This window comes from Berghia stephanieae, chromosome 1, assembly GCF_034508935.2.
Source record: "Berghia stephanieae isolate SIO BIC M18660-M18661 chromosome 1, UCSD_Bste_1.3, whole genome shotgun sequence".
Classification (NCBI taxonomy): Eukaryota; Metazoa; Mollusca; class Gastropoda; order Nudibranchia; family Aeolidiidae; genus Berghia; species Berghia stephanieae.
In genome coordinates this window covers 94,134,750-94,149,749 of record NC_088360.1, presented here as the reverse complement: position 1 = coordinate 94,149,749, position 15,000 = coordinate 94,134,750, and the positions used below count along the sequence as shown (strand labels likewise).

The 15,000-nt window shown below is 36.6% G+C and overlaps 2 protein-coding genes across 2 annotated transcripts in view; one reads left to right on the top strand and one right to left on the bottom strand.

Moving 5' to 3' along the window:
* The window catches only part of LOC144962408 (uncharacterized), a 14,373-nt gene extending 7,468 nt beyond the window's left edge, over nt 1–6,905 (bottom strand). Inside the window, exon 1 of the mRNA XM_078895320.1 lies at nt 6,778–6,905. The gene's annotated coding sequence lies outside the window, so the exon portion shown is untranslated. The remainder of the gene's footprint in view (nt 1–6,777) is intronic.
* Nucleotides 1–15,000, top strand: part of LOC144962410 (dystrobrevin beta-like) — a 199,219-nt gene that overhangs the window by 52,233 nt on the left and 131,986 nt on the right. The window contains exons 3-7 of the mRNA XM_078895323.1: nt 9,971–10,066; nt 11,324–11,404; nt 12,689–12,902; nt 13,722–13,807; nt 14,310–14,464. Of these exons, the coding sequence (XP_078751449.1) occupies nt 9,971–10,066; nt 11,324–11,404; nt 12,689–12,902; nt 13,722–13,807; nt 14,310–14,464 (632 nt within the window). The remainder of the gene's footprint in view (nt 1–9,970; nt 10,067–11,323; nt 11,405–12,688; nt 12,903–13,721; nt 13,808–14,309; nt 14,465–15,000) is intronic.

Here is a 15,000-nt window from a genome sequence, read left to right as displayed (position 1 = left end):
CTAGAAGGTTAGAGGCATTTGAGATACGGTTGTATAGCAGAATGTTGAGGTTATCATGGACAGAAAAGTATACGAACGAGGAAGTGTTGGCGAAGGTGAGAAAGGGAAGAATGTTGATCGATACCATCAGAAAGTGGCAGTTACGGTTTCTGGGACATGTGCGGAGAAGAGACAGAATAGAAAAGTTGGTAACAACTGGGATGATCGAAGGAAAGAGAGCTAGAGGAAAACATAGAATGACATTTCTAAATAACCTAAGAATGGCCAAAAAGTAATTTTAAAAGCAACGCAGATTTCATGCGCACCCCGAGGATCGTGATTCGTGGAGACAGATGACCGGCAACGTGCTCAAGAGTAAAAGCCACGATGGATGATGATGATGATGATTAATGTTTTTATTGTTTTTGTTATTGGCTGAAGATAGTTTTTTGAGTTCGAAACGTTCATGTTTGGTATTTTGTTCTTTACTGAAGCTGTTGTAACCATTTATGTTCTATATTTTCTAATTAAAAAATAAGCAGTTCTCAAAAAGCCTTGGAGCTCATTGTGTTAGGCTTGCAGCCCTTTTGGTAGGACGCTGGTCTTTCACAAAGGATTTTTAACAAGATCTGAATTTGACCCAGGTGCCCATTTATTGTTGAGTTAATAAGATGCAATAGGAGGAGGTTTAGGGTTGGGGTAAAGGAAGTCCAGGTTTGTCTGGATGAAGGTCATTAAATCGATTGATATTGAAAGGACGAGTTTTCTGGATTCATTTTTAAATACGAGTTTTTCCAGAGTACGGCAGATAACTCGTGAAACCTTTATTACTTTCATTTTAATAAACAGACTATTTTTCCATCCAGACTTCTATCAAAATCTGCTCTAGGTTTCCTCTTATTAAAATGCGGGAGTTGAACTCAGATCCCGTGGTTAAATCACGTCATCAAAATTGTTAACAGATCGCTAATGGCATGGCTTTTAAAGGACTGTAACTTTTGATGAAAAACCTAGGAGTCCATGTATAACAGAGGAAAACATTATTCTAATCCGTGGTTAATTAAATTATTATTGTCAATAATGTCGCTATTATTATTATTATTATTATTATTATTATTATTATTATTATTATTATTATTATTATTATTATTATTATTATTATTATTTTTATTATTATTATTATTATTAATATTATTATTTATATGTTTTTCTTCTTCTTCTTCTTCTTCTTCTTCTTCTTCTTCTTCTTCTTCTTCTTCTTCTTCTTCTTCTTCGTCTTCTCATCACCAATATAATTGTTATTGTTTGACCACTTTCCAACACGAGAACCCTTCTCGTTAGAAGCCGTTCATGGTCACCATAGAAATAAAAGGCTAATCCCGAGGATTACTTATTTGCTTATTAGATAGATTGAAATGACCCTCATCTTTGCAAAAACTCTCAACCCTGGGGAATGTACTTATTTATTGATAACCCAAAATGAAATGGGATCAATTTTAGATAAAGGAAACGTATGATTGTGCAACGGATTCGAGTACATAATATTATGGCAGTGTATTGAATGTCATGGCGTAAAAATGAGTGACCATTTTATCTTCATATTTTAAAAGAAATCAAATCTACCCGACAACCCTTTTTTGTATGTTTGCGGCGCTGCACTGCGGCTGACGCCTGGGTTATTCCAGTCTTCCCTTGGAATAGACCTTAAAGACAAATGTCCCCTTGGGGATGAATAAAGGGAATTTTATTTTTCTTTATTTTTTATCAATGGAAAGTTACAAATGTCAATATGTTTTTTAAAAAATATTAAAAATATAGAATGACTCAATTTTACGATATTCAGCACTTAAATGTGCACGATTGTTAGATCTACTTCAACGTTATCTTTATCAGGCACGCCAACTTGAAATTGGAAACAAATTATAGTTTTAAGGGGATAAAAATTCACTTGACAACAAAACTAACCATACGAATCATAAACTTAACCCTAGAGGTGACAGGGTCGATTTTGTCAGAATTTGAAAGTTGTTTCCCTTGCTTTTTGCAAGATATTAGCAACTGTGATGCTACACTGTCTTCTCCAGAAGCTAGTCTAATGACAGTTACTAATCTCTTACTGAAAGCATTGGAAATGACAGCCATATCTCGCCAAAAGTCATACATTGAGTCAACTTAAAATCTGCCCTGACGTTTAATCCTTTAAAATAATGCTTTAACTTCTTGCCGATCACTTTCAGTATTTTCCCAAAATGGCAGGTTTACCCAGCAGAAAAATTGATTTTTTAAACTCAAACAAGCTCTCTACAAAACAATTTTATGTCCTTATTAATTAAACTAAGATCATTCTTCAACGTTTATAATGTACAAAATAAATCTGAATAAGAGAAATGTATATTGTGTAGTAACAAATGTGACGATTTTGCTGCAGGTGGTAAGGAGAAGGCTTAAACTCCTTCATATCCCAGCTCTGCACAGAACTTTGTTTTCAATAAGTTTTATTGAATTATATATCATTATATAATTCTCAGATTGAAACAAATATTTATAGTTACACGAAATTTTCATGGCTATATATGATCTGCTAATAATAATTATTTGTGCACGTTGACCGATCCGTTTTTTTTTTTTTTAGAAGAGTTGTCAAATTGGCCACTGCAATACTCCAAAGACAGATTTTAAAAAATTGGCCAGAAAACTTTTATTTGAGCCATCGACTGGTTTAAATGACAATCAACTGACGAAATGCAGATGTTGCTACTTGATGACGCGTGACGGGGAAAAAATAACGATAGTAAAATGAAATACTCGTAGAAAAGTAACGCAGTCCTTCAGAGACATTTGGTCCATGGAGCTGGAGTTTATCCTCGTTTCTACAGCGTGAAACAGACAATAGCAATTGGTTGTTATCATTTGGATAGGACGCTAGTCTATCGTAAAGTACTTTCCGCCAAATCTAACAGACTCAGCTACCCATTCACTGCTGGGTGTACAGGGGGGTCAGAAAAAATTGTGACTGCACCAGGGATCGAGCTCGGTCCCTATGCGTAGCAATGACTATCCCGCACAAATCTTTGGGCCTCTTTTTCGCTCACGAAGTGCCCGAATTCGCGTCAAAATATGGGACGAAGCCGTTTCGTATATGCTATTTTAAAAAAATAATTACGACGCTGTTTATCAATGAATATGACTGAAAGTTGGCACACAGTTAGAAAAAAGGTCATTTTAGATTATGTCAAGCGACAAAACTCGTGCGATTACCAGAAGACTATTAAAAATAGATTTTTACTCTTTGGAGTAAAATATTTCTAAAACTACCGGGCGTGGAGGTTTTGTCGCTGACAAGGTAATACATGAACATTTCTTCTTTTTGGTTGTAAAATTTCATATGAATATGACGAGTACTTTTCCCGTATTTTACAAAACACCATCCTAATTTGCTCTTCAAGTTTCGATCTTTTAATCCACTTATTACGCAAGATTCAACGAAAGGTCGAAAAAAAATGCCGAAAAAGCGTCCCATATTTTCCCGTTTTTTCCTCTTTGCGGGTCATCCAAATAAATGACAACTGTATAACTTGTTTATTTATTAATGGATTTTCAAAATTCAAAAACATTTTTACTCAGTGGAGATAGGGCTTGGATTTTAGACAAACATTTTTCATAGTCATTGCTACTTTGCGTGTAAAGCGAGTGTTCTACCAACTGATCTATCGAGACCCCCAAAATGAAAGGAATCTTCAATTTAATTAACGAATGCAGGTGATGTGGACGTTACAGGTTTCCTCTTTGTCAAAAAACACGATGAATGAAACACTTAAGATGAGAGGAAGGATTTGTTAAGGCCTTCCAGTTTTACATGTAAGATCAAGAAATAGTAACACATTGGAAGCATATGTTTTAAAAATGTTTTGAAAAACTTTATGAAAATAATGAAAGTTTAAATTTATTCATGACATATAAATAATATTAATGTTCAAATTAATTCAAAGGCAATTTAAAACAAAAATCACTAGATAGTTAATGAGCTAACAAAGCCCCAAATATTCCCCAAAAGGCATACACAAACAAACCTCCTACGCACGATTTTCTTATACTAGCACACTTTAAATACCCAAAGCCACATTAATACGAGAGAGCGACTAAATCCCGGTTAAATCGATATGTCCAGTTAGTTCAAGAGTAGTGAGAGATTTAAATCTGAATAGTCTCTTGAGTGTCATTGTTTATGCGTTGTGGTCCAGAGATCCATTGATGAATGGATTGTTCTGTTGTTGACGGTTGGCGCGTAATAGCGCATAATTTGTTTTGACTGGAGTTTGACCTGGATGAATTTGAGGAGGCAGAGTTATTGTTCCTATGTCGTAAACGCCGTTGATGTTTGTTGCTACGTTTTTACCCAATAACACATAAATCAATTGGATTATATGTTAGCTGCTTCAGTCAGGAACGAAATAGGGGCTGAAATTGTCTTTATATTTCATCCATCCAGTCATTTATTGCACGCACAGTGGATTAGCATTAAAAAATAAAAATAAATGAGCTTGAATTTAGCGTAATATCAATTAAACGTATTCAAATCTCGTTACAAGGGGTCCCAAGCCAAAAGCAACACTTAACATGCAAGACGAGATATGACGCCTATTAGGCGATACTACATTTCTTCCCCGACAGATACAACGCTGATATCGGTCAGGTACTCATTTTACACCCGATTACGGTAAGAGAATGTGAGAAAAGATAAAGAGCTTTTACCAAGGACTCCAATTTGCGCCGTTCACAGCGGGACTCGAACTCTAGAGCTTCCACTCCGAGGTCGAGCGTCATGTCAAAATAGCTGATAGCACCACGACCTGACTTGGTACCAAGGTTGCACTAGAAAACGGCTGCCTGAAGCCTGTGATCGTGAAAATACTAACGAAAGAGTGAAAATGGAGAGGCTTCGTATGAGAACAATACAGACAATGGACGTTTCGGGTACAAACCCTTCGTCAGCACATCAATACACTAATTAACGTGGAAAATGAATAATAGAACATGCAATAACTTATATCGTCTGTACCCATTCGTTAGCAATACCAAGGTTACACATATTATGTGAATAAAGGTAGCCTCGCTTGGTACTGACTCTGCTTTTGACGCTACACAAAATAAATTATATAATAGAATAATTGAAGAAAAAAATAGATAAATCAATAAGCGAATGCTTAACTATAAAGTTTAAGATAACATGTTGGAAAAACGGACATAACAGCACTTATCCAGGAGTGAATAGTGTCCCTATAATATAGGTTTCTAGATCACGTACGTATTGCCAATAATATACAATCCTTTCTTTCAAAACATACTCTTGTGTAATGCTATTTGATTCGAAACAAAAAATGCCTGTTCTATTGGTGTTTTAAAACTTAGATTGAATCAGAGTTGTATTATCTAAGATTTCAGTATGACCAGCAATGTTTTCTTACACATTTGTTTGATTATTCATTGATTGATAAATAACGTTGTATTCTACATATAGATAGTATGCAGATGACGTCACTCAGGCCTTTGTTATTGTTTTTGCCATCCGCGTTTGTGAGTTGTTCTCACTAAACTGTATTAACCAGACTATAAAAGTTCATGGTTACACAGAGTTTGTGTGTTGGTCCGTTATACTTCCGGATGGCAATGTTGTGAACTCCTTGGCCAAGCGCATTCTATCTGTAGTAAAGGACACAATCTGAGTTTAACTCTTTAGCCATGTTATGTTATGATGTGTTATTTTAAAACAAAAACGGAAAAGTGTCATGGGTCACATGTTATGACGTTTTAAAGAGGTGCTTGATCAGATAAAGTCTAAATATTCAAAAGATCTATTTGATTTTAACCAACCCCCCCCCCCTTCCATCGAAAATAATCAAACACAAACAAAACCAAACCAAAAGCAAGCAAATCTAACCCCTCTCCCTCTCACATAAAAACAACTGAAGAACTGGTACCTCAATTCCAGTTAAAAAGCCCTCCCTGACCCAAATTAATCGCGTTACGTCTTATGAATAACAGTAAAACCTCGTATTACGACGGCCTTTAGCAAAATGGACAATTTAAAATGTATGTGGTTTAAGAAATAAATTATCGTGAATAAAATACTGCCAGTGATGTTGGAGACATTGGGAGTATGGCAGGAAACAAGGCGATGTATCCAAGTTTCACGGCAATTTTCAATGGAGTGGTCCATTCGTAAAAAAAATCTTTACTTCACTGATCGATTTGCCTGTGAAACGACTGCTCTTCTGAGCTATCTGGACTCCTTGTACTTTTCAACCAATACGAATTAGGTCCGATTTTCGAATACATGAATAAGAGAACAATGTTAAAGTAAATCTCATGTCCGGGGTCGTTATATTTCCAGTCCTAGGTTTGAATATATTGTGAAGATAGAGTACTGTCATGACGTCAACTTGAAATTTGGCCATTGGTTTTTCAAATTTATGATATTCATCAACATGGTATCGATGTCTTGACAGTCCTCAATAAGGCCCAAATACCGACATTTCTGCGTCAGAATGTTATGGAACGGGGTACCATAGGCACCGGACCAAAAACAAAGAACGTCAAAGGCTTTTCTGATGAGTAATTTATAGTAACTGTTGATATTGTCCACCAATGAAATAAGACATTTTGATATTTTAGCATTATTCTCGTTAGACGTGCAATGTGTTACGTGTCTTGCGTGAAAATCTAGTTGTATGGTTACATAATGCATTTTGTGTTGCAACAATTGTGTCATGTCTTTGAGCGTTTGCGAAATTTGCGTACTTTCTCGCTCAAACATTGCCTCCTCTTCCCTTGAGAGTTCCTTAGTTGTGATGCCTTTGTCCGTTGGGCTATTTGCAGCTGACGTATTGTCAAAAATAGAATTTGCTTTGTTGGTATCATCATAAAATATGATACTATCTACTAACACAGACAAATTGAATATGTTTTCTTCCATTGTTGAACACAGGTCCGAAATTTCGTTCAGTGATAGAACATAATCTGGTTTAGTCATGCATCTTCTCAACTCTATCATTTCGAAATCTTTGATATGGCCATCCTCTTGATTTTTATGTCCTTTAGATTTTGATGTCTTGTTTGCCATGGTGTATAAATCTTTTTGGGGGTTCAATGCTATCTGATGTAAAATAAACAAAATATGATTAATTGCTTGATTTTAAAGAATATATCGAATTGAACAAACAACGAACAACACTTTGTATGCACATCCAGAAAATTTAAATATCTTTTTAAGATTACTAAATATTGCAGCAGAACATAATATGTGACTATCATAACATATACACTAACTTTTATCTTATTTATAATAATCCAGGCGTAGTTACGAGGCATAGACAGATCTGTTATAATTGCTAAGAGTCTTTCAAACAGTTCACGGTTCAGTTAATTGTTCATGTATATATTACTAGATTTTTACATTTTGTTGAAGCCGATCATTCTCCATACTAATTCAAGGACCAATCCCAACAGAGACCTGCACTGATTGTTTCAGGTTTCTGTTTGCTCCTCTAGTATGAACAATTCAAACTTTAGTATCATTTAAGATAGCGATATGTTTTGACAAAACACCTTTCTGTAATTCTAGCCAGAAAACCTTTACTTCAAATATCGATCGATAAACATGATCTCCAATTGTGACCCATCGTTTTGAAACCGTTTTATGTTGGGATGAAAAGGACCCCGAAAAGCGAAGTTTGTGACCCGTCATGTCATAACCGTGTTATGCCTGAATGATTCAGACCAACGTGGACCTCTTTGCAAGTCTGATAACCTAATTCCTTGTGTAATGTTGTAATGGAAATAAAAAAAGTGACGCAAAATATTGCCCATTACCGCAATGTTAATAATAATAATAATAATAATAATAATAATAATAATAATAATAATAATAATAATAATAATAATAATAATGATAATAATAATAATAATTTATTGTTCCTTTCAGAAATTATCCCACGTGTTACATCGGCGAAATAAAAATTATATTAGATAATATCAGCGTAGTAATTAAAGCGAGACAGAAATAAAACTAGTATAAAGTGTAATTACTAAAAAAAAAACGAAGTGTGAGTAAACGGGTAAGATTAATTAAACTAGGCCCATAACTGCATTAGAATGTCAGACCTGCATTTATATATATATATATATATATATATATATATATATATATATATATATATATATATATACACGTCCATTCAGACCGATGTGTAATTATTTGCAGGTCTGATTACTCAAGTAATGGAGACACTCTCAAACCAACGCAAAATGTCATCCATTACAACAATGCTAAAGTAGGCCCATTATTGCGTTCGGTTATCAGATCTGCAAATATGTTTACAAAGATTCAGATCCATAAAAGTAAATTTATGATAAAAATAAAGAGAAATACAAACTTAGAACTTAGTGTAAAACCCGTACTTGTATTTATTCTCTACTATAGCGACGAAAAATTTACCCAAAATTTCATATTTTAGCTTGACTTGAGCTCTCTCTCTTTCTCTCTCTCTCTCTCTCTCTCTCTCTCTCTCTCTCTCTCTCTCTCTTTCCGTCCTTGTCATTATTTTTTTTTGGTCACAAATCAAGGGACTGGATCAGGCAGCAAATGCAATCATAAATAGATAGAACGGAGTTGACGTCACTCACCTCTTTGTTATTGTTTTTTACCCAGCGGTTTCATGAGCAAATCTCACTAAATTGTATTAATATCCGGATGGAGGTTGCTATGATCTTTGTGGACAAAGGCAATGCATTTAATATGGCAATTTTGACAGGTTGTGAGTCACCTTAATCAATGGACATTTGAGATAAACGTTTTCTGGTCAAATTTTATAAACATGCGTTTGGTCAGAAAAGGGCAGAATAATCTGGCTATCAGTCCCCGATAACACGATGATTTTGGTTACATCAGAAATTCTATGAAATGATGTGATAACAAAACTTATCAGCTTGGCGCTGTAGTCATGTCTTAAAATCTTTGATAATGAAATTGATCATCGTTGTCGACTTGACTTGATTCTATCTTGTATGTCATATCGTCACCCTCGTCCTCCTCCTTCTCGTCGTCGTCGTCGTCGTCCTCCTCCTCCTCCCTCTCCTCATCATCCTGATCATCCCCTCCTCCTCCTCCTCCCCGTCCTCCTCGTCCTGCTCCTCCTCCTCATTCTCGTCCTCCTCTCCATCCTCGCTCATCCTTCCCTACCCCACACCTTCCTCCTCATCTGCTCTACTGTCCCTCAAATCCTTTTCCGTTTCCTCACTGTTCTTTCACCAGTCCTCTTTGTCTCTACCCTACCTCTGTTACCCTCCTCAATCTGTCTCTTTGTTAATATAGGTCCCTCAAAATCTCTTTGTAATCCAGGTTCCTCAAACTGTTTCTTTGTCAATCTAGGTTCCTCAATTTGTCTCTTTGTTAATCTAGGTCCCTTGATCCGTCTCTGTTAATCTAGTCCCTCACTTCTCCGTTAAACTAGTCCCTCGATCTGTCTCTTTGTTAATCTAGGTCCCTCGATCTGTCTCTTTGTTAATCTAGGTCCCTCAATCTGTCTCTTTGTTAATCTAGGTCCCTCGATCTGTCTCTTTGTTAATCTAGGTCCCTCGATCTGTCTCTTTGTTAATCTAGGTCCCTCAATCTGTCTCCGTTAATCTAGGTCCCTCGATCTGTCTCTTTGTTAATCTAGGTCCCTCATCTGTCTCTCGTTAATTCCTAGTCTCCTCTGAATCTGGTCCTCAATCTGTCTCCGTTAATCTAGGTCCCTCAACATGTCTCTTTGTTAATCTAGGTCCGTCAATCTGTCTCTTTGTTAATCTAGGTCCCTCAATCTGTCTCCGTTAATCTAGGATCCTCGGTCTGTCTCTGTTAATCTAGGACTCTCAATCTGTCTTTGTTAATCTGGTCTCTCATTCCGTCTCTTTGTTAATCCATGTCCCTCAATCTGTCCCTTTGTTATTCCAGGTCATTTGACGGAGGATGAGCTACCATCGGCTGTGGAGATGAGGTGTGCCATCCCCAGGGCTAAAGCACAACTGCGTCACTTGATGACCGAGATGAGTAAGTACTGATAGCTGTTCTGCCGTCGCACTCTTTAAAAAAAGACACGCATTTAAAATTTTGGCCAGAAAACTCGTCCTTCGCGATATCTCAGGTTTGAGATTTTGTGTCAAGATAAAGGCCATTTTAATCGATCGATATTTGAAGGACAAGTTTTCTGGCCAAAATTTTAAATACCTTTGTTTTCAGAGTACGTCTTTATTGTGGTGCTTGGCATACTAAGGGTAAATTGAAAGGTACAAATATAGAGAAATAAAGAGTCACTCACATTTATGACCATCAGCAAACGTACTGATGGCTACGAGTGTATGATCATTTAACAGTAACTTTTACTGTGATGGTATTTATGGTAATAATAAAGGTGGTAATGGTTACGATGTGATAATGATGATGATGATGATGATGATGATGATGATGATGATGATGATGATTATGATGATTATGATGATGACTACGCCAATGATAATGACGATGACAATGAGACAGAGATGACATTGACAATGATAATGACGATGGAATGTGAATGTAGTTATTATTGATATCATCCATAATTCTTCTTCAAGTTTATAATTTTGATATGGATAAATCGACAAATACTGCCCTGGACATACCAAAAAAACAAAACAAAATAGAACAAACAAACAACCCCCCCCCCTCCCAAAAAAAACAAAACAAAAACAAACAACAACAACAAACATACAAGCAAACAAACACGAAAACTAACCAAAAAAAATCCCTACAAAAACAAAACAAAAAAATAACAACCCAAAAATAAACCCCCCAAAAATACAAACAAAATTGTTGTTTTTCAATTTGGAAGGCAGACTTTTAATCCAAACATCGATCAATTCAGATAACCAAACCCCAACTCGACAAAAAGTCTAAAACCTGAAATTTCATGTAATCCTAATGCTTGAGACTTTATGACAAGTTGGGGATTATAGCAATCCAACGATATTTGTACGATCATGATAGTTACATGGCTTAAATCTTTAAAAATGTTTCATCAGTGTACCTACCATTTGACTCATGTGTGAATGAGTACCTGGCTACAGGCAGTGAAGTGTTGAAGTAGTACAAAAAGGACATCTAACCGGCGACAGGTACTGTATGGGATGAAACTATCGTTCCTTATGATCTGCTGAGAGAATAAATGAAAAATTGTAAGGTACATTAAGCATCGTTAATTCTTGGAAATTCGCAATGTAATTGTCCATATTTTAATGTTTTCAAATTAAATGTATTTTCAATTCTCAGGGTCTCAGAACTTTGACGTCATCATTTTCGCCACCTACCGGACCGCCTGTAAGCTACGATTTATACAGAAACAAACTCACTGTAAGTTATTGGCTGTCATAGGATATTGACTTTTAAAATGGAATAATGGTCATTGTAATCGATCTTATTTGAAGTATAAGATTTCTGGCCTACATGAAGAGAATTGATTTTATTAGATAAAGTAGTCCTTCAGAGCCACTAGGCCCATGGAGCCAGAGTTTATCCCGCTTTCTATTGTGTGAAAGAAACAATAGCAATTGCTTGCTACCCTTTTGATAGGACGCTAGTCTATAGCAAACTACTGTCCGCCAAAAAGTTGCCAAAATACCAAAAAAATTCGCAAAGCACTTTTAAAAGTGCAAAAATTGGAAATTTGGCATTATGCATGTGCAGTGATAAAATAGTAGTTCTTGAGAGACGTAAAGCCCATGTGACTTGGGCTTGTCTCGGTTTCTATACCGATAAACTGATTTTAGCAATATCTCATCAATCTTAAGTTAGGCTGCTCTATCTTAGAGAACATTCTGCCAGATCTAAAAGACGCTGCCTTCCAATAACTGCTGGGTAGAACCGATGGTCAGAATAAAATCCGACAGCTCTTGAGAATAAAATCGGACAATTTGCTTGTGAGCTAATTATCAACCACTGAGCAGTCGAGATCGAGATGGAGGTCGACTTTGAAAAAAAATGGTTCCTCGGGGATATCGTCTTTGAACTGGAAGAAAAGCTTCCCGGATTTTGTACCAGCGAGAGAAAGACATTGACTGGAGACCAACAGACTACGGTCCAGAATCTGTCTATCGGCAGCTACATTGCATCAGTGGGATCTGACGGCGCTGCTCACTCGCACTAGTCGTGGTAACGATCTGGAGACTGCTGTGAGAAATGCATTGTGGCGCAGTTTCCAGGAAGTATCAGAAGGTTTATTAACTCAGAAAAACGTGGTGGCAATCATGATAAGCTACTGTTGAGCTCCCAGGACCCCAATACTAACAGAGTACACACAGATTAAGTCTTTTTTCTCATTTATTGCGGCTATGTGGTCTTGCGGAATGACACTTCGGAGTGGAAGGTCCAGGGTTCGAGTCCCGCTCTTAGGTCGCATCGTTGTATTCTTGGAAGAGACTCTTCGCTCATATTCTCTCACCGTACTCAGGTGTAATATGAGTTCCTATCCATAAACAGCATTGTCTCTGTCATAAAAATTGTAATATCGCCTTACAGGCGTTATGCCTCGTCCAACATTTTAAATCGTACCGTTGGTTGGGACCCCTTGTAAAGCGCTTTGAGCACGTTTGGTGGTTATTGCTCTAAATAAATACTCAAGTTTTCTTTCCATTTCAGTGTATCAGATCGACATTTGGAATATGATAGAAGCTTTTCGAGAGAACTGGCTTCATACGCTGGAACCGGACAGTGAGATCAGTACATCGTGTTTGGAGTCTGTTCTTCTCACAGCTTTCACTCAACTCAACAAACGGTTACCACAGACTGAGATGGTTTTTGTGGACCGGTGTGTTTCTCTGACTCTCAACTGGATGATGTCAGCCTATGACAGGTATTATCATCATCATCATCATCCATCATCATCATCATCATCATCATCATCATCATCATCATCATCATCATCATCATCATCATCATCATCATCATCATTATCATCATTATCATTACTATCATTACCATCAACTTACAGTTCCATATGTTCTGAAAATGTCAAAATAACGCAAAAATACCCTCCCCCCCCCCTACCGCTCCCTTCCCAAAGAGAAATAGTCTATCAAAGTATTTTGTATTGGACATACACACATTGATCTGTAAATAGCTTCTTGCCTGGTTAGACCCAGTTACACTTTTACTATTTTAAGTTATATGGACGGAAAAACAGTCAACACAACCCGCCCCCCCCCCCCCTTACCAATTAATTCTGATTTAAACAATGCTATTTATTCTGGACTAATATCTTCTGCTCAACCAATAATCTTTTGTTTGTTTTACTCATCAGAATCCGGTATTGAGAGACTCAAATTTTAACTCATTTAGCTAAATGAAATCTGCTCTTTATACGCTTTTGTTTAAAATTAGCATCGTAGATATCATTGCCTTAGAAATTTAGCAAGTTCGTCACTCAATAAAGAGGTGGTCACCTCTAAGTCTCATGAGAAACTTGCAAATTTGACAAAAATGATTGACACCATTGGTCATTTTGCTATTTTTAATCTTTTATCATTGGTCATATTGCTATTTTTTATCTTTTATCATTGGTCATATTGCTATTTTTAATCTTTTACCCTTGGTCATATTGCTATTTTTAATCTTTTACCATTGGTCATATTCAGGGCCTTCTGTCATATTGCTATTTTTAATCTTTTCCCAGGGAATCGACTGGCCACATTAGAGCTTTTGCGGTGAAAGTTGCCCTTGCTCATTTATCGTCCGGTAAACTTGTAGATAAACTGAGATGTAAGTGTGATATTTTTGTACTTATTCTGTCTGAAGTAAGAGTGATATAATATTGACATTAGATACTGGAGTTAATACAACGCATTTCCATGTTCCAAATGGTTTATTCACCCGCCCAGCAGGTTAAATGAAACTCTATTTTATACAATATTAGAAGTGTTTTCACACTAACCGGTGGTCGAGGTTGCTTATTTATAGGAATTAACCAATTGACACATGGGTTGAATAGGTTAATGTGCGCAAGGCCCTTGGCCAAAATGACACAATTTTGAGGTAAAAAAATCGTGTTTATTGCTCGTTATCTCTTGTCCATCACCTGATTATGTTTAAGGTCACCTGGCTTTTATCAAATTCAAGATTAACCGTGCTCTCGGCGAGTGATTCACATTCTTGGTAATCCTTCAATCTCCCTCTTTTATTTGTCACTTCCATGTTGTCTTTTTGTTGTTTTTGTTGTTTGAGATAATATAAATAGGAATAATCTCCCCTTCTTTCCTTTCAGACATTTTCACGCTGATCTCCGACTCCCAGTCTGGTCAGATTATTCGCCCCCGGTTCGATGAGTATCTACGAGATTTGCTCATGCTGCCCTCTGCTGTATACGAGGGAACTTCCTTCAAGTACTCCGAGGAAGCCTCTAGGACGTTTTTTGATAGTGTAAGTTTAACTTACTTCACTTGCGCATATTTTTGGTGGTCAAAGTGAATGACAGCCGGAAGTTTGATTCCACTAAAGGTGGCGAAAAGTTGAATACTGAGACAAAGGATTTTTTAGTCAGAGTGTCTTTGATCAGATTTAAAATGGGTACCTTGCCAGTAACGGCATTGTCTCGGCCGGAAAGAACTTATGATAAAGCTTGTGGGCGTCATGTCTCGTCCTACATGTTTAGTGTTGCTGTTGGCCTGAGAGTCGTTTTATACGCACCGTAGATATAAAATCTCTTTACATTCAAAACTGTAAAAAATTGCCATAATGAAATAAAGAGTAAGAAGAAAAAAATATTTAAGGAGAGCACAATAATGATAAAGATTGTTTCATTCATCACAGAAGCCAAATCCCCCCCCCCCCCCCCCAATACAAAACAAAACAAAAAAAAACCCAGAAAAAAGCAACAAAAACAAAAACAACAACTACAAAACAAAAACAAAAGCAAGTAATGTTTCAGCCTTTAGTTAAGGTGTCTAGCGCTGTTT